Raw genomic sequence first — 19905 nt, forward strand, 5'->3', positions numbered from 1 at the left:
TTCCACAAGAATAAAGAGAGACACTTTCTCAAGGGCTTTGCTAAAAATCTAGTTAAGTCTGACATAGACCTATTCTTTTAAATTTTTTTCTATCAACAAAAAATTTACTCTCTCTCTCTGTCTCTGTCTCTCTCTCTCTCTCTCTCTGTGTGTCTCTCCTCATTGAGAAAGAAACAAAAGCCAATGTTTGTTTACAAACATGTATAGTTAAGCAAAACAAATCCACGTGCACTGGCCAGGACTTGGCCCATTCCTGATGAAGCCAAGATGGTGAGCTCTCTGGCCCTCTCCTTAATGCTCCGTCCTAGAATTTCCCCAAGAGTGAAAGTCAAGCTCACTGGCCTATAGTTTACAGTAAACAATTCTATTCTCTTTTCTTTGAAAAAGAAATTGGGACATTTGGCCTTCTCCACACCTTTGCCATTTCTTTGTTCTCCTTGATCTTTCAAATATCCTAAGATTCTTGCAAGGCTTGAGGCTGGGGCCAGGTGACAAGATTCAAGACCTGTGAGGTACTCTCCCTCACATACTGTTAGATATTTTTGTTCAGTCATTTCTAATGCCGAGTTAATTTCCCCTCAGCAGAAAGCAGAATAAAGACAAAAATGGAATGACTCAGCCCTTTCTCCCCTGTCATTTATCATCCAACCCCTCAACCACAAGCGGTAACATTATCCTCTCTTTGATCCTTCTCTTTCCCCCAGTAGAACTTGACAAGAAACCCTTCTTGTCCTTCACTTCCCCCACCAGCTCATCCTGAGCTTCCGGCACTGCTGATTTGGACAGATCCATGCAGCACTCATATCCAATCTGCTCTTGCTTCACTTCTGTGATTTCTCTTTAAAATCTAAGTCAGTTGGTGAGTGATGCATCCACATCAGTCTTTTCAGACAAGTCCTAATTTTCCTCCTTCTCCTCCTTTTGCTCCCCTTTGCCACCTACGGGCCAGCCTGGCTGAAAGCAGCCTTGGAGAGACAATGGGCATTATTCAATCCTGTGGTCCTCAGTGACCACACAGCCAAATGGTCAGAGTTCCTGTGTGTTGCTCTTCAGCTTTGTAGACAGAGAAGGGAGATTTCCTGGGCAGTGGGATTCCCAGAAACCAGTCTTCTAGCCATAGCAGGGGGAATGTCCTGGGCAGGGCCAGCAATGGCTGGTGCATGGACATCTCCCTTTCTATAGAGAAGAGACTTTTCGGGGCCTCTTGGAGAAGGCCCAAGGTTTTGATGTGGGAAGGGGATACAGTAAGGAATGAAAGTAATGCTGAGGCAGGGAGAGCAAGGATCTTGACTGCCCACACTCCCCACTTCATATTATAGTGAGTTCTTGAGATGGCATAAGACAGGGGTGGGGACTAATGGGAAGCAGGGTTGTCTGTTTCCCCTTTCCCTTCCACAGTTTTCAGTCTCTCAGAAGGTGGAGTTTTTAGCCTCAAAGTTTTCAACCAAAAGGCTGAATTCCACCCTGGGGGAAGGGAAGAGTAGGAATCACCAAAATGGCAGGAGGTGCCCAGCTCAAATGTTCCTCTCAAAGGAGAATCCAAACAATTGAGAGCTGTGATAAGTCTGGAGGACTTTAGGACCTTGTGGAGAATGAGAGTGGAAGCCACTGGAAAGAGAGTAGAATTTTATTGATTGTTTATGGGGTCCTCTGAGCCCTTGGCATTTTCTTCATTTCCTGTAGAGTGAAATGAAGGTTGACATTGCCTTGTTACCTTGAGTTCTCGTACAAGATCTGGAAGACCCTTTCACCTACCTTTGTGGAGGCCTACACACAAACTATGTTTGGAGATTTTCCCCAGAGTAAACCTTAGGTTGAGGGCATAAAGAATCAAAGATCAAACCTGGCAGGGCTTCAGGGCCTTGGGCCACAGCTTACAGCTGTAAGTCACTGTGATTCCTTCAAAGAGTACAAAGCATGTCAGAAACATTCTCCATGGATCTGACATATGCTTACAGGAAAGGATTCTCTTTCCCAAATGCTAAAGATCCAAGATGTTTGAATAAAAGGTATGGAGAAGGGGTTTCTGGGAGAGGAATGAGAGCTTTTAATAAAGAACAGCCACAAAGAAATGGCAGAGCCCAAGATATCAGCGGCCAGGCAAGTGGCCAGACCCAGATGGGGACCTTCCTTGAGGTCCCCAACACCATTCACGAGACAGTCGCTTTAGCAATGGTGCTGTGAGTTTACAGGCATTGTGAACTCAAGCAATAGGAGGGAGAGATCAATATGCAGGGCTGGGTGTATAATTATTCCCTTGCTCTCTGGGCTTCGATGTAAGTCTGATTTCTATTGTTTACATGGTTTGAAATAAATTTCTTCAGTGCCTCCTGGGAGTTTGTTGCTTCCAACAGGATTCTAACTATCCCTAAGAAAGAACTAGAAATAAACCAGACTCAGATTTGGATGTTCTCAGGGAGTCTTCTGGGTGGGGTAAATACTAGCTTTGCCAAGAGTTATTACAAGGAAGACCCCATGATTTAACCAGCTGGTCTGCCAGCCAATAGGAGACTTGTCCAGGAGCCCTCCTTAACATATGGATCCCCTATAACTGCAGTAATCCCCCAGTATGAGATGTCAGAGCTGTAACCCCAAATTTTGTGTTCTGAGGCAACCACCAATCTGGGACAAGTCCTATGGCAAGGTATCTCAGATATGGGAGGTCAGGGGATCATGGAAGGACAGGGGAGGGGTTCACCCCAACAAAGGCTGGGTAGGGGAGGATCTTACCCCCCCCAATCCATCTCATAGATTCTCATTTTACACAATTATTCTTTGGAACGAGGTGCTAAATTCTTTTGTTTCCACAATGCTGAGGCAGAGAGCTGTTGGAACCCTCTAATTCAGCACCCTGGGGTAAAGTCCAGCCTGTCCCTCTCTAGTTATGGCTTGGTTCAATGTGTATGGGTTCCTGAGGAATGGAGAGCAAAGGGGCAGGAAAACTCCTACTTGTGGCTGAGTCCAGGGAGATTCTGTGGCTGCATCTTAGTTGTGTGTGGGAGATAATTCTTGTGAAGACTTCACAGAGAGAGAAAATCTAAGAATTATTTCTGGAATAAGCAGGGGCAGTGAGAGGATGGAATAGACCTTGGGATTTAACCTTGTAGGAATGTGATTACCTAACTCTCAGGAATTCAGGGCTTGGGAAAATAAGTGGCCAACCCCCCCCACCTCTCTCTCACACACACACACACACACACACACACACACACACACTTCCCCCCCCCTCCCCATCCCCAGCACAGAGTTGTTACCAAATCCAGGAAGACTCCCCCTCTCCTCCCTCATTCTTCCTCCTTACCTTAGATTGCCTGTGCTTGATTTCCTCCTTCTTTGTCTAGATTTTCCATCTAGATTGTAAGCCCACCTCCTAGCCAATGGAGCAGAGGGATAGTGGTGGGCAGGAATCTTTTGCGTTAGGATGTAAATTGGTCTCTTGCCTTTCATAATTTGCCTCCTTCCATTAGTCTGTCCTAGTGGAGGTGATGCCCAAATCTCGTGAGATTTGTCAAATAAAGACTAATTCCTTTTCTGTCCCTACCTGAGAAGCCTCTGTGAATTATTGGGGTACTTGGGTGGTCTCACCACCCCACACAGTTTGGAGCTGCTTTCATGAGATGGATAAGGGAATGGTGAGCAGGATGTGGTACAAAGAGGACTCTTTGCTGTAGCCCTCAAAACCTCCCAGTGAGGTGGTTAAGAGGCAATAGAATCAGTTTCCATTTTAGAGAGAAGGCAGCTGAGCCCAAAGGGGCACCATCATCTGCCTGGCATTAAAGTGCATATGACCCATTGCTGGGCACCGTACAGAGAGACGTCTGAAAAGCAGGCATGATAGAACCATTATCTACCAGGGTTCCTGTTCCCCTGCCACAAAGCCTGGGCCAGTTTTTCCCTGAAAGGTTACAAAGCTGTCCCAGGATGTGACTGGCCCAGGGGTCTAAGGCTCAAGCCACACCTCCCTTGACTGCTGCTTCCTAGTCAGCTGGGGGCCTAACAAGCCACCTCCCCCACCCACCCAGAGGGACAGGCCCTTTGGATGTGACAGGTATCCCAACACCTTACTCTGCTAACTTCTAACCCTAATCAGACCTATTTCTAAACAGAGCAAGAAGGTCACTTCTGCCCAAGCCAGGTGCTCTCATTTCCTTGCTAACTATCTTTTCTTTTTCCCCCTTTCTAAATATCCTTTCCATGTCCTAGCTAAGTAAACTTCCTTCAGTTAGCTGTTGAATGTCTCATTCCATTCTAACACTGAACCTGAACTAACAGGCACATGGCTGAATCAGACCTGGCCCTTACGGCAAGGCCTTGTGCCCTGGAAGATTCTAAGCCTGAAGAGTCCGTGCTGATATGGACCATCATGGGAAGGACAGAGAGAGCAACATAAAAATAGATTTACAAAGCTCAAGAGACCAGGAAAAGAGAAAGGAACAATGTGGCGGGGATCGAGGAGCTCTTGAGACCCAGCCATCCCTCCTGCCTGCAGGCCTGGGCACTCACCATCCCCGAGCATGCTCCTCCTCACCTCCACCTCCCAGAAGCCCTCTTCCTTCAGCCTGTAACTTAATCTCCATTTTCTGCAAGAAGCCTTTCCTGGGCCCCCAACTGCTGGGGCCCACCCTCCCAAGCACCCTTGTGTTTAACTGCTCTGTATACACAAAATGCAGGCTCTCTATCTCTATCTCTACACACGTATATACCCAGCCACACATATCCACATATGTGGATATACACACATACATATACATATATACTTGCACATATACATACATATATGCATACATATACTTATCGACATATACATACAAGCACATGTGTACATATAGGCTTTTCCACTAGATGCTAAGATCCTGGCAAATGGGGATTGTATTATTCGTCATATTTTTCTCTCCAGTGCCTAGTACAGGGTAGGTTCTTAATAATGCTTGTTGATTAATTAACCTCTCTGGGGATTAGACTCCATGTCCTTTCATGTCTTTTCAGGCTTTATGTCTACTCCTCTTTGATTCTATGGTCTACAAGGCCCCGGGGTGAAAGGAGGACTCTTTTTAATGCTGGGGAGCTGCTTCTCTAGAACCCTGAGCTCCTTTCCCTTCTAAGGGAAGTCCAGACCACAGGGTGTTGCTAAAAGTTGGGTGGGCTCTGACTGACGGGGCCCTGGAGTGGACCGAAGGGCTCACCAGAGAGGGAGAACCACATGGATTGGACACTAGAAGGAGCGTCCTCCAAGGCCATCTCCTCTAAGCTCTGTCTCCTATGGAGGAGGAAGTGGGCTTTCCCAAGGTCACACGACCATAAGAGGCAGAGTCAGGACTCACCTCATCCTCTGACTCCAAACCCAGCATTTCTTTTGCATTCTCCCATGTGGGTTTTATCAGCTGTATTTGAGCTGCTGTTGAGGCCTTTGTGGGTATGTTAAGGGGTAAAAATGAAAGCCCTTATGCCAAAGACTGGCAAAGCAGAGTCTCCATACCACCGCATCGGTCATCCATTCCTGGCTCACTGTAACCTTTCACCTGCTACCACCTGGTTACTGAGCAGTCTCTCTCCATAGGGCTTCTTGTCTTCTCCCACCATTGCTTCTCCATCAAAGGGTGACAGGCCCAGCTTTCAAGCTCAACTGACTTTTCCTCTGGGAGGCCCAAGGACAAGGGGAGAGTATGGGTTGGGTTGGTTTTGTTTTCTTTTTTTAATTGAGCTGCCATGTACCTGACAGGTGTTATTTCAATGCCTATATGTTTACGGGAAAGTAAGAACTCTTGGAAACCATACATCTGCCTCTGGGCAAAGCTGAAATATTCATTAGTTTTTCGTGTTTTGTGGGTAGGGAACTAAGAAAATACCCTATAAAGGAACTGGCAAAAAGAAACTGAGAACATCAGGTGAGCGAGACAGGCAACAAGAGACCTGCACTGTGCTGTCTCTCCACTGGGATTTGTCCAAGGGACAAACATCAGCCATCAATTCAGTTCAAATTCAGCAAATTTTTATTAATCATCAGCTACATGCTAGATATTTTGCTAGGGGCTGGGGATACAAAGACAAAAATAATCCCTGCCCTTGGGGAGGTTATATTCTACTAGGAGATACAATGGTTGACCTCAGTTTCCTCACCTGTGAGATCGGGACCATAAAAGCACCTGGTTCCCAGGATTGTGGTTAGGAGCAAATGAGATAATATTTGTAAAGCATTTAGCATAGTATCTGACACATAGTAGGCACTTTAAAATGCTAATTACAAAAGCTAAGTGGCAAAGTAGATAGAGTGCTGGACCTGGAGTCAAATCTAGCCTCAGACATTTACTAGCCATGTGACCCTGGGTAAGTCACTTAACCTGTCTGCCTCAGTTTCCTCATCTATAAAATGGAGATAATTAAAGCACCTACCCTCAGGATTGTTGTGAAAATCAAATGAGATAATATTTTTAAAGTGCTTAGCAGCATGCTTGGCACATGGTAAGGCTATATAAATGCTAGCTATCATTATTATATGTGCACAGAGAAGTAAATACAATGTTGAAAATGATGCTCAGATTCATTAATAATCAAATTAAAAGAATGTCAAGGTATCACCTCAAACTTATCAAATAGCTTACCCCCCAAAAAGAAAAGAAGAGCAAGGAAATTCAGTGTTAGTGAGATTTTAGAGGAACAAGAGCACTCATACATTGAAGGTGGAATTGCAAATATTGCATCTTTTTCACTTGTAGAAAGCGATCTACAAGTACATAGTAAAAGCTACTCAGCCAAATCCTACACTCTGACCTAGTGATGTTATTGTTGCATTGGCTGTCCCCCAGGATGGGAATGAACCCCCCACCTCACTTCTGCCTCTTAAAATCCCTTGTTTCCCTAAGAGCTCTGCTCAAATACCACCTTCAGCATGAAGCTATTTCCAATCCTCCCTGCTGCTTGGCCCTTTACAACCCATAAAAATTTACTTTGTATGTTTCAGGGGGGATATAGTTTGGATATACTGTTTTATGCATATGTGATCTTGCCTGACAAAACAGAAGCTCCCTGCGGGCAGGCACTGTTTCACTTTTGCCTTCCTATCTTCACTCTGCACAGCACCTCGAACGTAATAGGGCTTAATAAACACTTGGGGTTGCTTTACTGATATGCCCTGAAAGCATAAAAAAAAACAAATAAAAAAGGTTATCTATACAAAGAATTTTCATAGTTGGCATTATGTGTAATCACAAACAAATAAGAAACAACTTAAATGCTCAACGAGGAGATTTGGTTAAATAAATTTCAGTACTTTGGTGTAATGGGATACTCAAATGCAATTAACCATGGCAAATATAAGCTATGTGAAGAAATCTGGAAAGACTTTTTTAAACTAATGAAAAGTGAAAAAAAAAAATCAGAACCAGAAGAATGGAATGCACACTAATCATGAGGATATAGGAAGAAAAGTGAATGAAAATAAATAGACAGGCAGTGTCCTAATGAGGTCTTACAGAGAATGAAAAAAATGTTAGGTGCTGAAATCGGTTGTGAGGCTGGGGGGTTAGGGGAGTCCCTGATCAAAATGAGGAGTCCCCCAATCACCCTGATGAGATTGCAAGGGTTTGGGCCACTGATGGGATGTGGGGAACTCACAGTGAGTGGATGACTCCAGCAGTGTAAAGATAAACTGATTACACTCAAGCTCTCAGGTCTCATGGTCTCTAACTCTTCACCTTTTTCCTCCTGCCTTCTTTCCCAGTGCAGTGGGGAGGGGCTTTCTCTCCAACACCCCTGCCAGGAGCAGTAACAGCCACTATGAAAGCAAATGTTTCAGAGCATAGCTTGTACATGGCCTGAAGGGGGCGTCCGAGAACACCCCTCCTGAACCCCAACCTGCTCTGTGGAGGAGAGGGAATCTTGAATTCCCTAGGCAGCATGATGGCTTTCTAAGCTTTCTAGAAAACGATTTCCTGGGCAGCTCCCCCACCCCCACCCTTCAGGAGTTGTCATGTAGATGACCCCAAGGTAAAGAGTTCCAGAGTTTGATCCCTAAGTCTTCTAGAGAGACATTTCCTGATTCTCCCTGCTCCTTTGAGAAAGGTGATTGTCTACATTGGCCCTGCCCAGGATCCTATTTGGAAACCCATGCCTGTGAGTCAATGAAAATGTGCAGATCCAATAAGAAGGGGTTTTGCTCGCTTAAGGAATTGGTCAACAAGCATTTAAGTGCCTACTCTATGCCAAGCAAGAGGCAGTTAGATGGGCTCAGTGGATCAAATCTAGCTTCAGACACTTACTAGCTGTGTGATCCTGGGCAAGTCACTTAACCTCTGTTTGCCTTGGAGGCAGCCAGTTGGTTCAATGGATAGAGAGCTGGGTCTGGATTTAGTTCAAATCCAGTCTCAGACACTTAGTAGTTATGTAACCTTGGGCAAGTCACTTAACCTCTGTTACCTTAATCCAGTAGAGAAGGAAATGGCAAACCACTCCAGTATCTTTGCCAAACACACACACACACACACACCAACCCCATGAACAGTATTGGCATGCTATGTATGGTCCATAGGGTCACAAAGAGTTGGAAAAACTGAACAACGAACAATATGCTAAGCACTGTACATGACACACAGGATCCAAAATAAAAAGTCTCTGCTCTAAAGGATTTTCCATTCCACTGGGGGCAGCAACATGTATATAGATACATACCAGCTACATACAGAGAGGATCAGGAGTTCCCAACATTTTTTGTTCTGTGAACCCCTTTCAACAGCAACCCAAAATATTTGCTGTGAACCTCAGAGTAATTTAATATACCGTTCAAAATATTCCTAAGTAACTATCTGCTGCTTAGGACATCATTAAAGAATTTTCAGTGAGAACTCTTAGACTCTAAGGGGTTCTCAAACCACTGGAGTAGATATAGAAGTCATCTTTAGAGGGGAAGGCACTAGGAAAGGTCTCCTGTAAAAGGTAGCATTTGAGCTGAGTATTAAAGGAAGTCATCCATTCTAAAGCACAAAGGTAAACAGGATAGTGAGCTGATTAGGGAGGTGCAACAGAATTGCCTTCCTGTGGTGAGAGCCCAGTTGAAATTATGTAACATATACTTGCAGTGGAATCAGCACATTTCTCAATTTTTTTCTAGCTCTGTTCAGCAACACATGAATTAAAATGAAATCAACAGATGGTGGGAGTAATCCAAGATTGGGGTTTGGCAGCCTATAATGTGATACATAGTAAGTGCTTAATAAATGCACATTGATTAATATATGTTGCAGCCTGTTTACACCCACCTCCAATGCCTTCTGTGTAAAACATATTTTTCATTCCTTACAGATTATAGTGTTTGTGACTCACCACCATATAATGGTAGAAGCAGAACATTGGAATTCTCCACGTTTGTAATGTTTTTTTAGTACAATAATATTTCTCTTCATTGATACACCAACAGTTTGTTCATCCATTCCTCAACAGAAGTCATTTCAACGTACATTGGGGGAGACCTAGCTGAGAGCTGGGTTGTTCCTTTTTTCAGTTTACCAGTCTCTGTGCTCAGCTGGGGTAAGCAGTCAGGGCTGCCCCTCAGGGCTGCCTCCTCACCAGATTTTGCTGTCCATGCCAGTTATGGGTCATCTGATGACTCTTTAAATGTTTGAAAGGTCTTAACCTGATCTGTTCCCTCTCTGGATATGAAGCCACCTACAGTCAGGAGAGAATAAACACAAGAAACAAAAGCTGCTGAGGTATCCTGTATCTGAGGACACTTGGCAGCCACATGTAAGCACGCCCCCACCTAGAAGCTCACAGTAGTTCTTGCCTCAATTGAGTGAAGGAGAAAAAAGGAGAAAATTCATCCATTCAAACCTTTTTTATGAGCCCACAGTTCCAGATGAGGAGCCTGAGCCAGAAGACTTGCCACCATGAAGTTGTGGGGAAGGTCTTCTCCGTTCTGTGTGCCTGAAAGAAGGCTCCTCGCTGACCTTCACATGGGTCAATGTCAGTCAGGACATAGTACTCTAAGGGCTGAGCCCTCAATGGCCACCCCCCATTACAAAGGCATCTGATACTCCTTTTACAGATGTAATGGCACTCAGAGCAAGAGGTAGAAAGCAGAGTTGGAGAAGGAGGAAGAGGGTAAGTGCACAGCAGGCCCACAGCACAGGTGGAGGCCTTGCGTCTAGGTCAGCCAATAGATTCAGTGGCTCATTTGAACTCAGTCAGTCACCTATCAGCTGGGGTGGGCTCCAAAGGGGGAAGGATTCCCTTCCCTGGGACTGGGAACTATGGACTCCAGAGGTCCAGGTCCAGTATGGAGCTTTCAGCTCTAGGTGGGGCGAAGCAGGACAGTGGTGGCAGACAGATGATAAGGTGGCTGGGATAAGATGTGAAGCATAAGACCACAAAACTTCAAATAATTAGAGCAAAGGACATCAACAGGGAAATGTAGCAGTGAAAAAGATGAGATGGTCCTGTGGCAAGAACAATGGATAGCAAAGGGGCGGCCTGGGTACTCCACTGGTACCCTTCCATGTCAGCACATGGAATGAGAATCTCATGGGATGGGCATGGATGGAGGCCACCTGCACTGATGGAGAGAACATCTCCATTGGTTAAATCCCAACATACTTGAGCAACAAAGAAATAAGGATTTATATGACATGATACAGAACCCCTCAAATAGATTTGAAAGAACACAAATATTAATGATGACCTCCTTTGATGCTTCAATAGACATAAGATAGGAGAGATCTCATTGTCTGGTGTCCTTCCACTGATGCCTATTAGGGTGCAAGTTATGCATACTTATCCATCCTAAAACATGGCTCTTGTCCATAGAAAGTGGGGTCTCTTGTCAATAGTCTTCCATAAATCCATTATTGGAGAGTGCAGAGGTGCACCTAATTTGTTAGGCCCCTTCTTCTGGATTGTTTGGCATTCCCTGGACTCTGATAGAGGCTTCTTTTTTAAGTAAAAAAGTAACCATAATCACCGGAGTCAATGTGTGTCCTTCATGGGCTACAAATACATTTTTAAAAATAGAAACAAACCTTTAAAGAGCCAGAGGGGTATAATGGATAGAGGGAAAATGTTCAAATCTGGAAAAACCTCAGTCACTTAAAGAACAAAATAGTCCTGGCTCTCAAGGAGTTGTCCTTCTGCCAGGGGAAATGCGCACGCGCGCGCGCACGCACACGCACACACAAGCCAGCGTGTATGTGTGTGTAATTAATCAATACAAGACAAATAACTGGGGGGGGCAGGGAGTGATGCGAAACTGGAGAGATAAGGAGGGGGTTCTTGTAAGAAGTAGCACTTGAAGACAATCCTTGAAGAAAACCAGGGATTCCAAGAGGCTCAGGTGAGGACCGAATGCACTCTAGGCTGGGGGGGAGAGGGGGTAGGAAAATCTATGCAAAGATGTGGACATGGGAATGGAATGTGGAATGTTGTGGCCACAACCAATAGATGAATTTGTCTGGGCTGAGTATGTAAAGGGGAATGACAAAGCTAGAAAGATATGTTGGAGCCAGGTTGTAAAGAGCTTGGAGTCAGGAAGCCTTGAGTTCAGATCCTACCAGGCACCACCTACAAACCTTAAATATTTTGTAAATATTAGCTATTATTGTTGTTGGCATTTAAAAGCCAAAGAGAGGAGTTCTCATTTTATCTCAGAAATGCAGGAGCCTGTGGAGCGACATGGTCGGATCCGTACTTTGGGAATAACACCTGGGCAGGTGTGTGGCTAGAGAGGAAATGAGGAGCTGGAGGAAGGGAAACCAGCCAGTTAGGACCCAGGACTCCATATGGACATGACTTTCAGGGAACAGTTTGAGGGACCCAGGACTCCGCTTCATCTGCAGCCTCAGTTTCCTCATTTGTAAAATGAAAGGTTTGGACCAGAGGGGCTGAGGGTGACTTCCGGCTCTAGATTCGAGGTTCTAAGTCACTTTTGACCTGACCTGCCTCGGTCTCCTCATCTGTAAGATGAAGTGGATGGCCTAGAAGCCCCCGGGGAGCCCTCTTGCATTTGTGACTCAGAACCGAACCAGCCCTCTATACCCAATAGTTGAGGGCGCGCATGCGCACGCGCACATGAGCCTGAGGGAGGTTCGGAGGGCGGGCAAAGGACGGGTGGCGTCACTACGGACGAAGGGGGCGTGGCCAAGTCGTCGCCATGGAGACGCGTGGGGACGGCTGTGGGAGCGGCGGCGGGCGGCCTGGGCTAAGGCCCTAGAGGTGGCAGTGGTGGCGGCGGCGGCGCGGTTGAACCGGGTCTGGCTGGAGCCCGCCTGGGCTCGGACAGTCGGGGCCGGTGGGATGAACGTCCGAGGAGGACGTGGGGGTCCGGGAGCCGGCGAGGAGTGCGACGAGGACGACGACGAGGACGACGAGGAGAGGGAGGCCGTCACCCAGGCCTTCCAGGTGTCCCGGCTGCCGCCCATCTCCGGCTGCGTGCCCGAGACCAGCCGGAGGAAGGTGAAGAAGAAGAAAAAGAAGAAGAAGTCTCCAGCCACCGGACTGGCCAAGGGCTCAGGCAAAGGCGACGGTGAGCGGGGCGGGGCCGGCAGGGAAGGGGGCGGTGCCTACAGAGCAGGGGGCGGGACCACAAAGCAGGGTACGGGGCTGACGAGGGGGATTGGAGAGGGGAGGGGCCTGGCGGGAAGAGGCGGGGCCTACGAGGAGGGGTTGGGTCAAAGAGGCGGAGACGAAATGGAGGCTCAGATGGGGGGGCAGGTGAGGGAGCTCTCTAGAGGGGGCGGGCCAGCGCCGGGGATTGGAGCGAGGAGAGGGAGGGGCAGACAGAAGGAACTGTCAGGGGGGCGGGGCCGTCAGAACTGGGGAGCACTGGAAGAGGAGTCACAGGATGCTATGTCTAGATCTGGAACAACCTCAGGGGCTCCCTTATTTTGCAAATGAGGAAACTGAGACTCAGATCATACAGGTAGTAAGAGGCGGAGGGAGGAATCGGAACTTCAAGAAAGAGACAAGGGGGATGGCAAGATGAGAGGGTGGTTGGGAAAGGGCACCCCTCATCTACCCCAACATGCTGGGGACCCCTCTCCAACCCTTCAACACACATATTCCAGACGTCAATACATGCACACATGAAGGTCCACAACCAGACACAAACCTATCTAGACCACTCCAAAAACATCCCCAAAACGTGGTGTAGTGAGACGGGTTGTGGCCTGGGCTAGGAGTCAGGAAGACTTAGATTCCAGTTCTGCCTGGGACCTTTATTAACTGTGCCTCCCAGGGTAAGTCATTTAACTTCTCTGTGCCTCAGTGTCCTCATCTGTAAAGTGGTCTTTTCCAGCTCTAAATCTAATGACATATGACATATCTAATTGCAGAATCTCAAAGTTATAAGAGACCTCAATGGCCATCTAGTGGAAACCACATCCGAAAAAATTTCAGTAATATCCAAGTAATGATAATAATCTCAATAATAATAATAATATAATAAAAATCTCAATAAATCTCAAGTAATCATCCAGTCTTTGACTGAAGACCTCCAGTCTGCAACAAACATGGTTGCTATCCCATTCCACTTTGGTGTTTCTCTCATTGTCATGAAGTTGGTTTTTTGTTTGTTTTGTTTTCTGCCGCAATCTACCCTAAATTTGACACTCTGGGGATTCATCCCCTTTGCTCCTATTTATACCACTGAGGCTAAGCAGCACAAATCAAGTCTCCGTAAGTCTCACTAAGCATTTAAAAGACCACAGTTCTGCTAAATACTCGAATACAAGTCTCTATGACTTCTCCCCAGAAAATACACCAAAAAGTCACACCCAAACATATGTATACCATACTAAAACATGTACACACTCCCCAAACATACACCACTACCCTCTAAAATATATAGCTATATCCCAATAAATATCCTGCCTATACACTCAGATACCACCTCCTTTTTCACACACACAATCTCAAATACTCATACATATAGACAGCCCCTAAACACATACAGATACCAAACGCAGTCATATATATGTGTGTGTATGTAGATATATATACATACACACACACACACACACACACACACACCCCACGCAAGGCATCCCCAAACATATGCACCCAAGTCCACAGACACCTTCCCACACATACTTACTTGCCCAGATTTGGCAGTCTCTCTGTATCTGCAGATATACATACACTCTCATTCCTTTCCAGAGACAGCTAGCTCCCCACAAAACAGACATATACACATACACCCACACACATATCTGCCACCACATACATTCATATCACAGACAGCTCTCAAAACATGCCCTACACATACTCATACATATATTACTCTCAAATATACATATATAGCAGAATACCCTATTCCTAAATATGTAGGTACATACACAAAGACAAGTATACACAAACATCTCCCCCACCCCCCCACACACCCCCAAAATAGGCCCTCTGCAGAGCTGCAATCATCAAAACATGTTTTGAGTCCCCACTGATACAAAGAGCTCTTTTTCATTTAAAAATGAGAAGACTCAGAGGCGGTCCTTGACTTGTTCACAGGAAGCTTGGGTGTAAATATAAAGCGAAAGCTACTTTGATGCTTTAGGCCATTGGCTCTGGGTTGGTGCTGTTGAACTATGGTGCTCAACCTATATTCGCTGCCCAGCTCCAAAATTTGTAAGCTAACATTACTGAGTCACTGAATTTTAGCACTTGAAGGGACCCTTACAGAGAGATTAAAAGAGATACCCACATTAGCTATGTGGACACAGGCACAAGGAGAGAAGTTTCCAGTAGGACCAGCCCCTTCCCACTTGGCTGCATACGTAGACTACATTTCAGGGAAGGGTAGCAGCAGCAAGATCAGAATGACTTTTTCAGGCAATCAGTAAAGCCACATGGTGACATTTGTCATCTTTTTTCCCCCTTAGCTTAGACTTTCTTTAAATATTACCTCAAGAGTGACTCATGGGGTGGAGGTACCCCACCCCCCAAGCACAAGATGGTTTTCCAAAAGCAAGGGGTTGGAGAATCTTAAACCACAACAGTGAAGGAAAGATTACTTAGCATTTCTGTCTCCTAGAAAGGGAAGGGTCAGCTGATGAAAATGCCCTCAGTTTATATTATTTAAAATATATATTACATAGTCCTGAAGTCATATTAATTTTTTTCTAATCCAATAATACAAAGACTTCCTAGCTTGGCATAATTCTAGTACTTTAGGCAAAGTTAGGAGAGTTTTATAAATTCTTGTTCTGATGTCTCTCCATCCTAAATGGTACACTCTTTTACCTTTGGTATATAAATAAATGTGCACACGTTGCTTACCTATTCCCAACATTGATCCTAGCTCTGTAGAGCTTCAGTCACAGGAACATGGTTGGAGCCCCCCACCCCTGCTGTGCTGGAAGCTTTTTCATTGAACCTGAGGGTGCCCAAGGAATCCTCATGAACGGTGGGTATTGGGTTGGTTCATTTAGCCTCGTTAACTCTTCAGGGCAATCTCTGGCTAACTGAGCTGATCTGCTCCAGTAATTCAGGTCAACAGAACAGAGACTCAGCCTCTCTTTCCCTCCCATAACATTTTAGGTTCCAGCAAAGATTCTAGCTCCAAACTAGAGTCTATGAAAGATATTAAAAGAGAGAAAGAGGAAAATAAGCATCTCTCTTATTCCTCCTCTGGGAATGCTGCATTTTCCTCGGCTGAAGTAGATGAGAGCCTCTCCACCAAGATCAATGAGAGTCTCCGCTGGGAAGGTGTCCTTGAAGACCCAGTAGCAGAGGAAGAACGAATCCGCATCTACAAACTCAACAGAAGAAAACGTTATCGACTTTCGGCTCTGGAAGGATTCTGCCAGACTCCAAGTGTCCCAGAAGGGACTGATGAGAAAGTCTCAGTCCTTCCAGACCCAGAGAGCCACACAAACAGCAAACAGCAAGCAGTGAAGGAGGATTGCCTCAATTATTTCCTTGATGGAAACACAGCGTCAAAGATCCTATCCTCTCCAGAATTAGCGACAGTCAATGTACCCGAGCAGAAACTTTCTTCTGCTTTGGCAAATCTATCCTGATCCCAGGAGTGAGTGTGCGTGTGTGTGTGTGTGTGTGTGTGTGTGTGTGTGTGTGTGTGTGTGTGTATGTATCTGTGTGTGTGTGTGTGTGTCTGTGTGTGTGTATGTGTGTGTGTGTGTGTAAATTAAATAATGGAAACCAGGCCAACCCTGAAGAGGACAAATACTTTGTTTTGTTATTGAGATCAAGCCTCTCCTTTCAACAAAATGTCTTATGTGTCAAAATAAAACCACCTCTCTATAAAGAACATAAAAAATCCTAAAAAAAAAAATGGAAGCACTGAATTTCATTAAGTCAGACTCTGATTTCCTTCAGCCCAGCCCAATTCAGGTGGTTCTCTGTTGTTGACCCTCACAGGGTGCAGATGATCTGCTCATCCCTCCATCATTTAAGACCTGTACCATAACCTACTTCTCTGGAGGCCTGCAGTGCTATAAACATACTGGAACTGGACTAAACCAGGGGTGGGGAACCCACGGTCTCGAGGTCACATGTAGCCCTGCACTTGAGGACCTAGAGGGCCACGGGGTCCCCCACCCCTGGCTAAACCACTTGTCATGATGAGAGGCTATATGATGCACAGCACATGACCAGCCCCGGCCTTGAAGTCAAAGGGCCATGGTTAAGATCCTGGCTCTACTACTTGCCACCTATGGGTGTGCTTCTATGTCTCTGGGCCTCAGTTTCCACCCTATGATAAATCCCATGATCTTATAAGGAATTGGAGGAGAGAAGGGACTAAACATTTCTATAGGGCCTAATACTACATGCCAGGCACTGTGCTAAGTGCTTTTACAATTTTATCTGATAGCTACAAGTGTTATCTGATCCTCACAACAACCTTGGGAGGCAGGTGCTAGTATTATGCCCATTTTACAGTTGAGGAAGTGCAAGCAAAGAGACCCCAGGCCTAGTGTTCGGTCTATTTTGCTACCAGCTGCTTCAACATGAGGTCTACCTAGAATTCCATTCAAAGGAATTTATTCTTGGCAATTAAATGTTCTTTGAAAAACTACTTACATGGGGCAGCTAGGTGGCCCAGTGGGTAGAACACCAGCCCTGGAGTCAGGAGGAGTGAGTTCAAATCCAGACTCAGACACTTCAATTGCCCAGCCTTCCTCCCTGCAAAAAAAAAAAAAACAAAAAAAACCCCAAACCTACTTCTATCAGAGTATTTAAAAGCACAATAGAAATCCCCCTATAGAGTGCCAGGCCTGGAGTCAGGGAGACCTGAGTTCAAATCCAGCCTCAGACACTTACTAGCTGTAGGACCCTGGGCAAGTCACTTAATTTGTTTACCTCAGTTTCCTCATCTGTTAATTGAGTTGGAGAAGGACATAGCAAACCACTTCAGTATCTTTTGCCAACAAAACTCCAGATGGGGTCATGAAGAGTTAGACATGACAGAACAACAAAAATATTTTCAAAGCATTTAGCATACATTATCTCAGTTGATCCTCATAACAACCCTGTGAGGTAGGTGCTATTATTATCCTCATTTTACAAATGAGGAAACTGAGGCAAACACAGGCTAAGTGACCTGCCCAAGATCACAGTAACTGAAACAGGATTTGAACTCATGACCTCCATAGTAACACTGCTTCACTCAGAAACAACCCCTTTTCTAGACCCTTGATGACAGTGACACAGTACGTTTCCAGCAGAACGGAAGAGGCATATAAATGGAGACACCACTTGGATACCACTTGTCATACTCCAGTATCCATTCACTCAGCCACTGTTTTTCCAGTATGTGCTGTGTTTATAACTGTGCTAGGTGCTCCTGGGGATACCAAAGTCCCTGCCCTCAAGGAGGTTACAGTCTAACTGGGATATAAGACATGCCTTAGACGAAAAATTAAGCAATGGTACAGAATGGCATGGGATTAAGTACCTGTATTTCCCCCCTTTCCAGCCCCAGACCCACAATTTCATTGTTGCGGGGAAACCCAAGGGAGGAAATTCCTTCTACTTTTCCACCATATATGTAGCATTAGAGAGTTACTTGACACCCCGAGATGTAAAATGACTTGCCCAGAGTCACACAACAGAGAATGTTGAACTCAAGTATTCTCGACTCTGAGAGCAACTTTCCACTGTATCATCTTGCCTCTCAAGTACCCAATAATAGTAATCATAGCTAACGTTTATGCAGTACCTACCATGTGCCAGGCCCTGTGCTAAGCAGTCTACAAATATCTCATTTGATGCTCTCAACAACCCTGGGAGGCAGGTGCCGTTATAATCCCCATTTTACAGATGAGGAAACTGAGGCAACCAGCGGCCAGGACACAGCCCAGGTCACGCGGGTGTCAAGGCTGGGCTGAGAGCCCTGGTCCTCTGATAAAAAGAGCCAGAGCTCTTTCCACTGTACCATGATGCTGTTGTCTTCCTAGTTCTGCTTCTTCTACTCCATCAGCTCATAAAAGTCTTCCCATGCTTCTCTGAATTCACTTGAATTCATAATACACCTTTTTAATGTTACACCATACTTTGGAGGCCTTAGTGGGAGCAAGCCATGAACTCCATGGACAGAAGACCTCTCTCCCTTTCAAAAAGGTTGGGAAGCCAATCTCAAGGTTATCTCTATTGGAGGGAAGGGGTCATAAACCATATACTTGGTTGCAGTCAAGGTTATTTGTTGCAATCAAAACAAAACCTGTCAACATTCTCAAAGTAACTGAGTATCAGAAAGAGTCACAGTTACGACATTCTCTTCCACCCCACCCCAGCCCACCCTACAGTTCACCCAGTGTTAGAACTAAAAGGGACCCAACATCATCTAACATAGCTCCCCATGTTGCTATGGTCCCATCAAGACTTGAACCCAGATCTCCTAACTTTCAGACTAAAGCTCTCACCATTGCCCTATCCCATACTTGGGTTGTGACCCAGGAACCTCAATGTGTCCTCTCTAGAAGGCAGAAGAATAATTCTTGTCTCTCATTTTCTCACTGGTGTACAGGCATCCAGTGTCTTCACTGAGGCCAACAGCCCAAATATAAAGGATGAGAATTGTACCAGAGGCAAAGATGCTTCAAAAATAAGCTGAAGTTCTTCAAAAATCAGTTGTCTGAAGCCTTTCAGGGGTGTGTGTTTCCATTTTTAAAAATACAAATGTACCCTAGATTACATAACCAATGGAGCCCTATTGAAGATACGTATTCCAGTATGTTAATGAAGGCAATTTCACATTTGAATGAACAAATCAGATCCCTAAGTCAAAAACCCAGATTTTAATGAATAATTTGATTCTCACATACTTTGGGGGAACATTCTATTATTTGTGGGATGTTTTACCTCGTAGAAGCAGTGTGTAGAGCAGATAGAATCAGGGAGCCTTGGTGTCAGGAAGGCCTGGTTCAGCCCCACCTCTGATACGCTGGCTAAGTGACCTTGGACTTAATATATCAGTGCCCTTTGTGGTTCACCTGACCTATAATGGTGGAAGGAGTTTCCTCACTGAGATTTCCCTATACCCACAAAATCACAGGTTCAGCCTGAACAACGTCAACATCCCCAAACTCATACAAGTGGTGGCTAGAAACAGTAGCACGATGTGGCAGAACACTGAGCTAGGTGCCTGGAGATATGGATTCTAGGACTAGTGCTACTACTTCCCCTCTCTGAGACTCAGTTTCCCCTTTGTAGCATCAGGCAATTGGACCATTTAATCCAGCTTCCACATTCTCTGGCTCTTAATGGTTCTCAGTGCTGGAGGCAAACTACTTCAGACCACAGGATTATAGCTTTAGAGGAGAGAAGGCCCTCTGAGGCCATATAATCCAACCCACTCATTTTAGAGGGGGAAACCAAGGCCCACAGAAGGGAAGTGACAGCTATCTCTAGAACCCAGACATCCTGACCCCAAAATCTCATCCGTAATAAACATCAGAAGCAGGATTTGAA

At 45.5% G+C, this 19905-nt stretch overlaps 1 protein-coding gene across 1 annotated transcript; it reads left to right on the forward strand.

The window, feature by feature from the left end:
• The first annotated feature begins 12118 nt into the window (after window positions 1–12118).
• On the forward strand, window positions 12119–16267 carry C7H17orf97 (chromosome 7 C17orf97 homolog). Its single transcript, XM_036768686.1, has 2 exons — window positions 12119–12505; window positions 15514–16267. The coding sequence occupies exons 1-2, from the start codon at window positions 12277–12279 to the stop codon at window positions 15993–15995; spliced, it is 711 nt and encodes a 236-aa protein (XP_036624581.1). The 5' UTR covers window positions 12119–12276; the 3' UTR covers window positions 15996–16267.
• Window positions 16268–19905: the final 3638 nt, after the last annotated feature.

The sequence above is a fragment of the Trichosurus vulpecula genome, chromosome 7 (assembly GCF_011100635.1).
Source record: "Trichosurus vulpecula isolate mTriVul1 chromosome 7, mTriVul1.pri, whole genome shotgun sequence".
Classification (NCBI taxonomy): Eukaryota; Metazoa; Chordata; class Mammalia; order Diprotodontia; family Phalangeridae; genus Trichosurus; species Trichosurus vulpecula.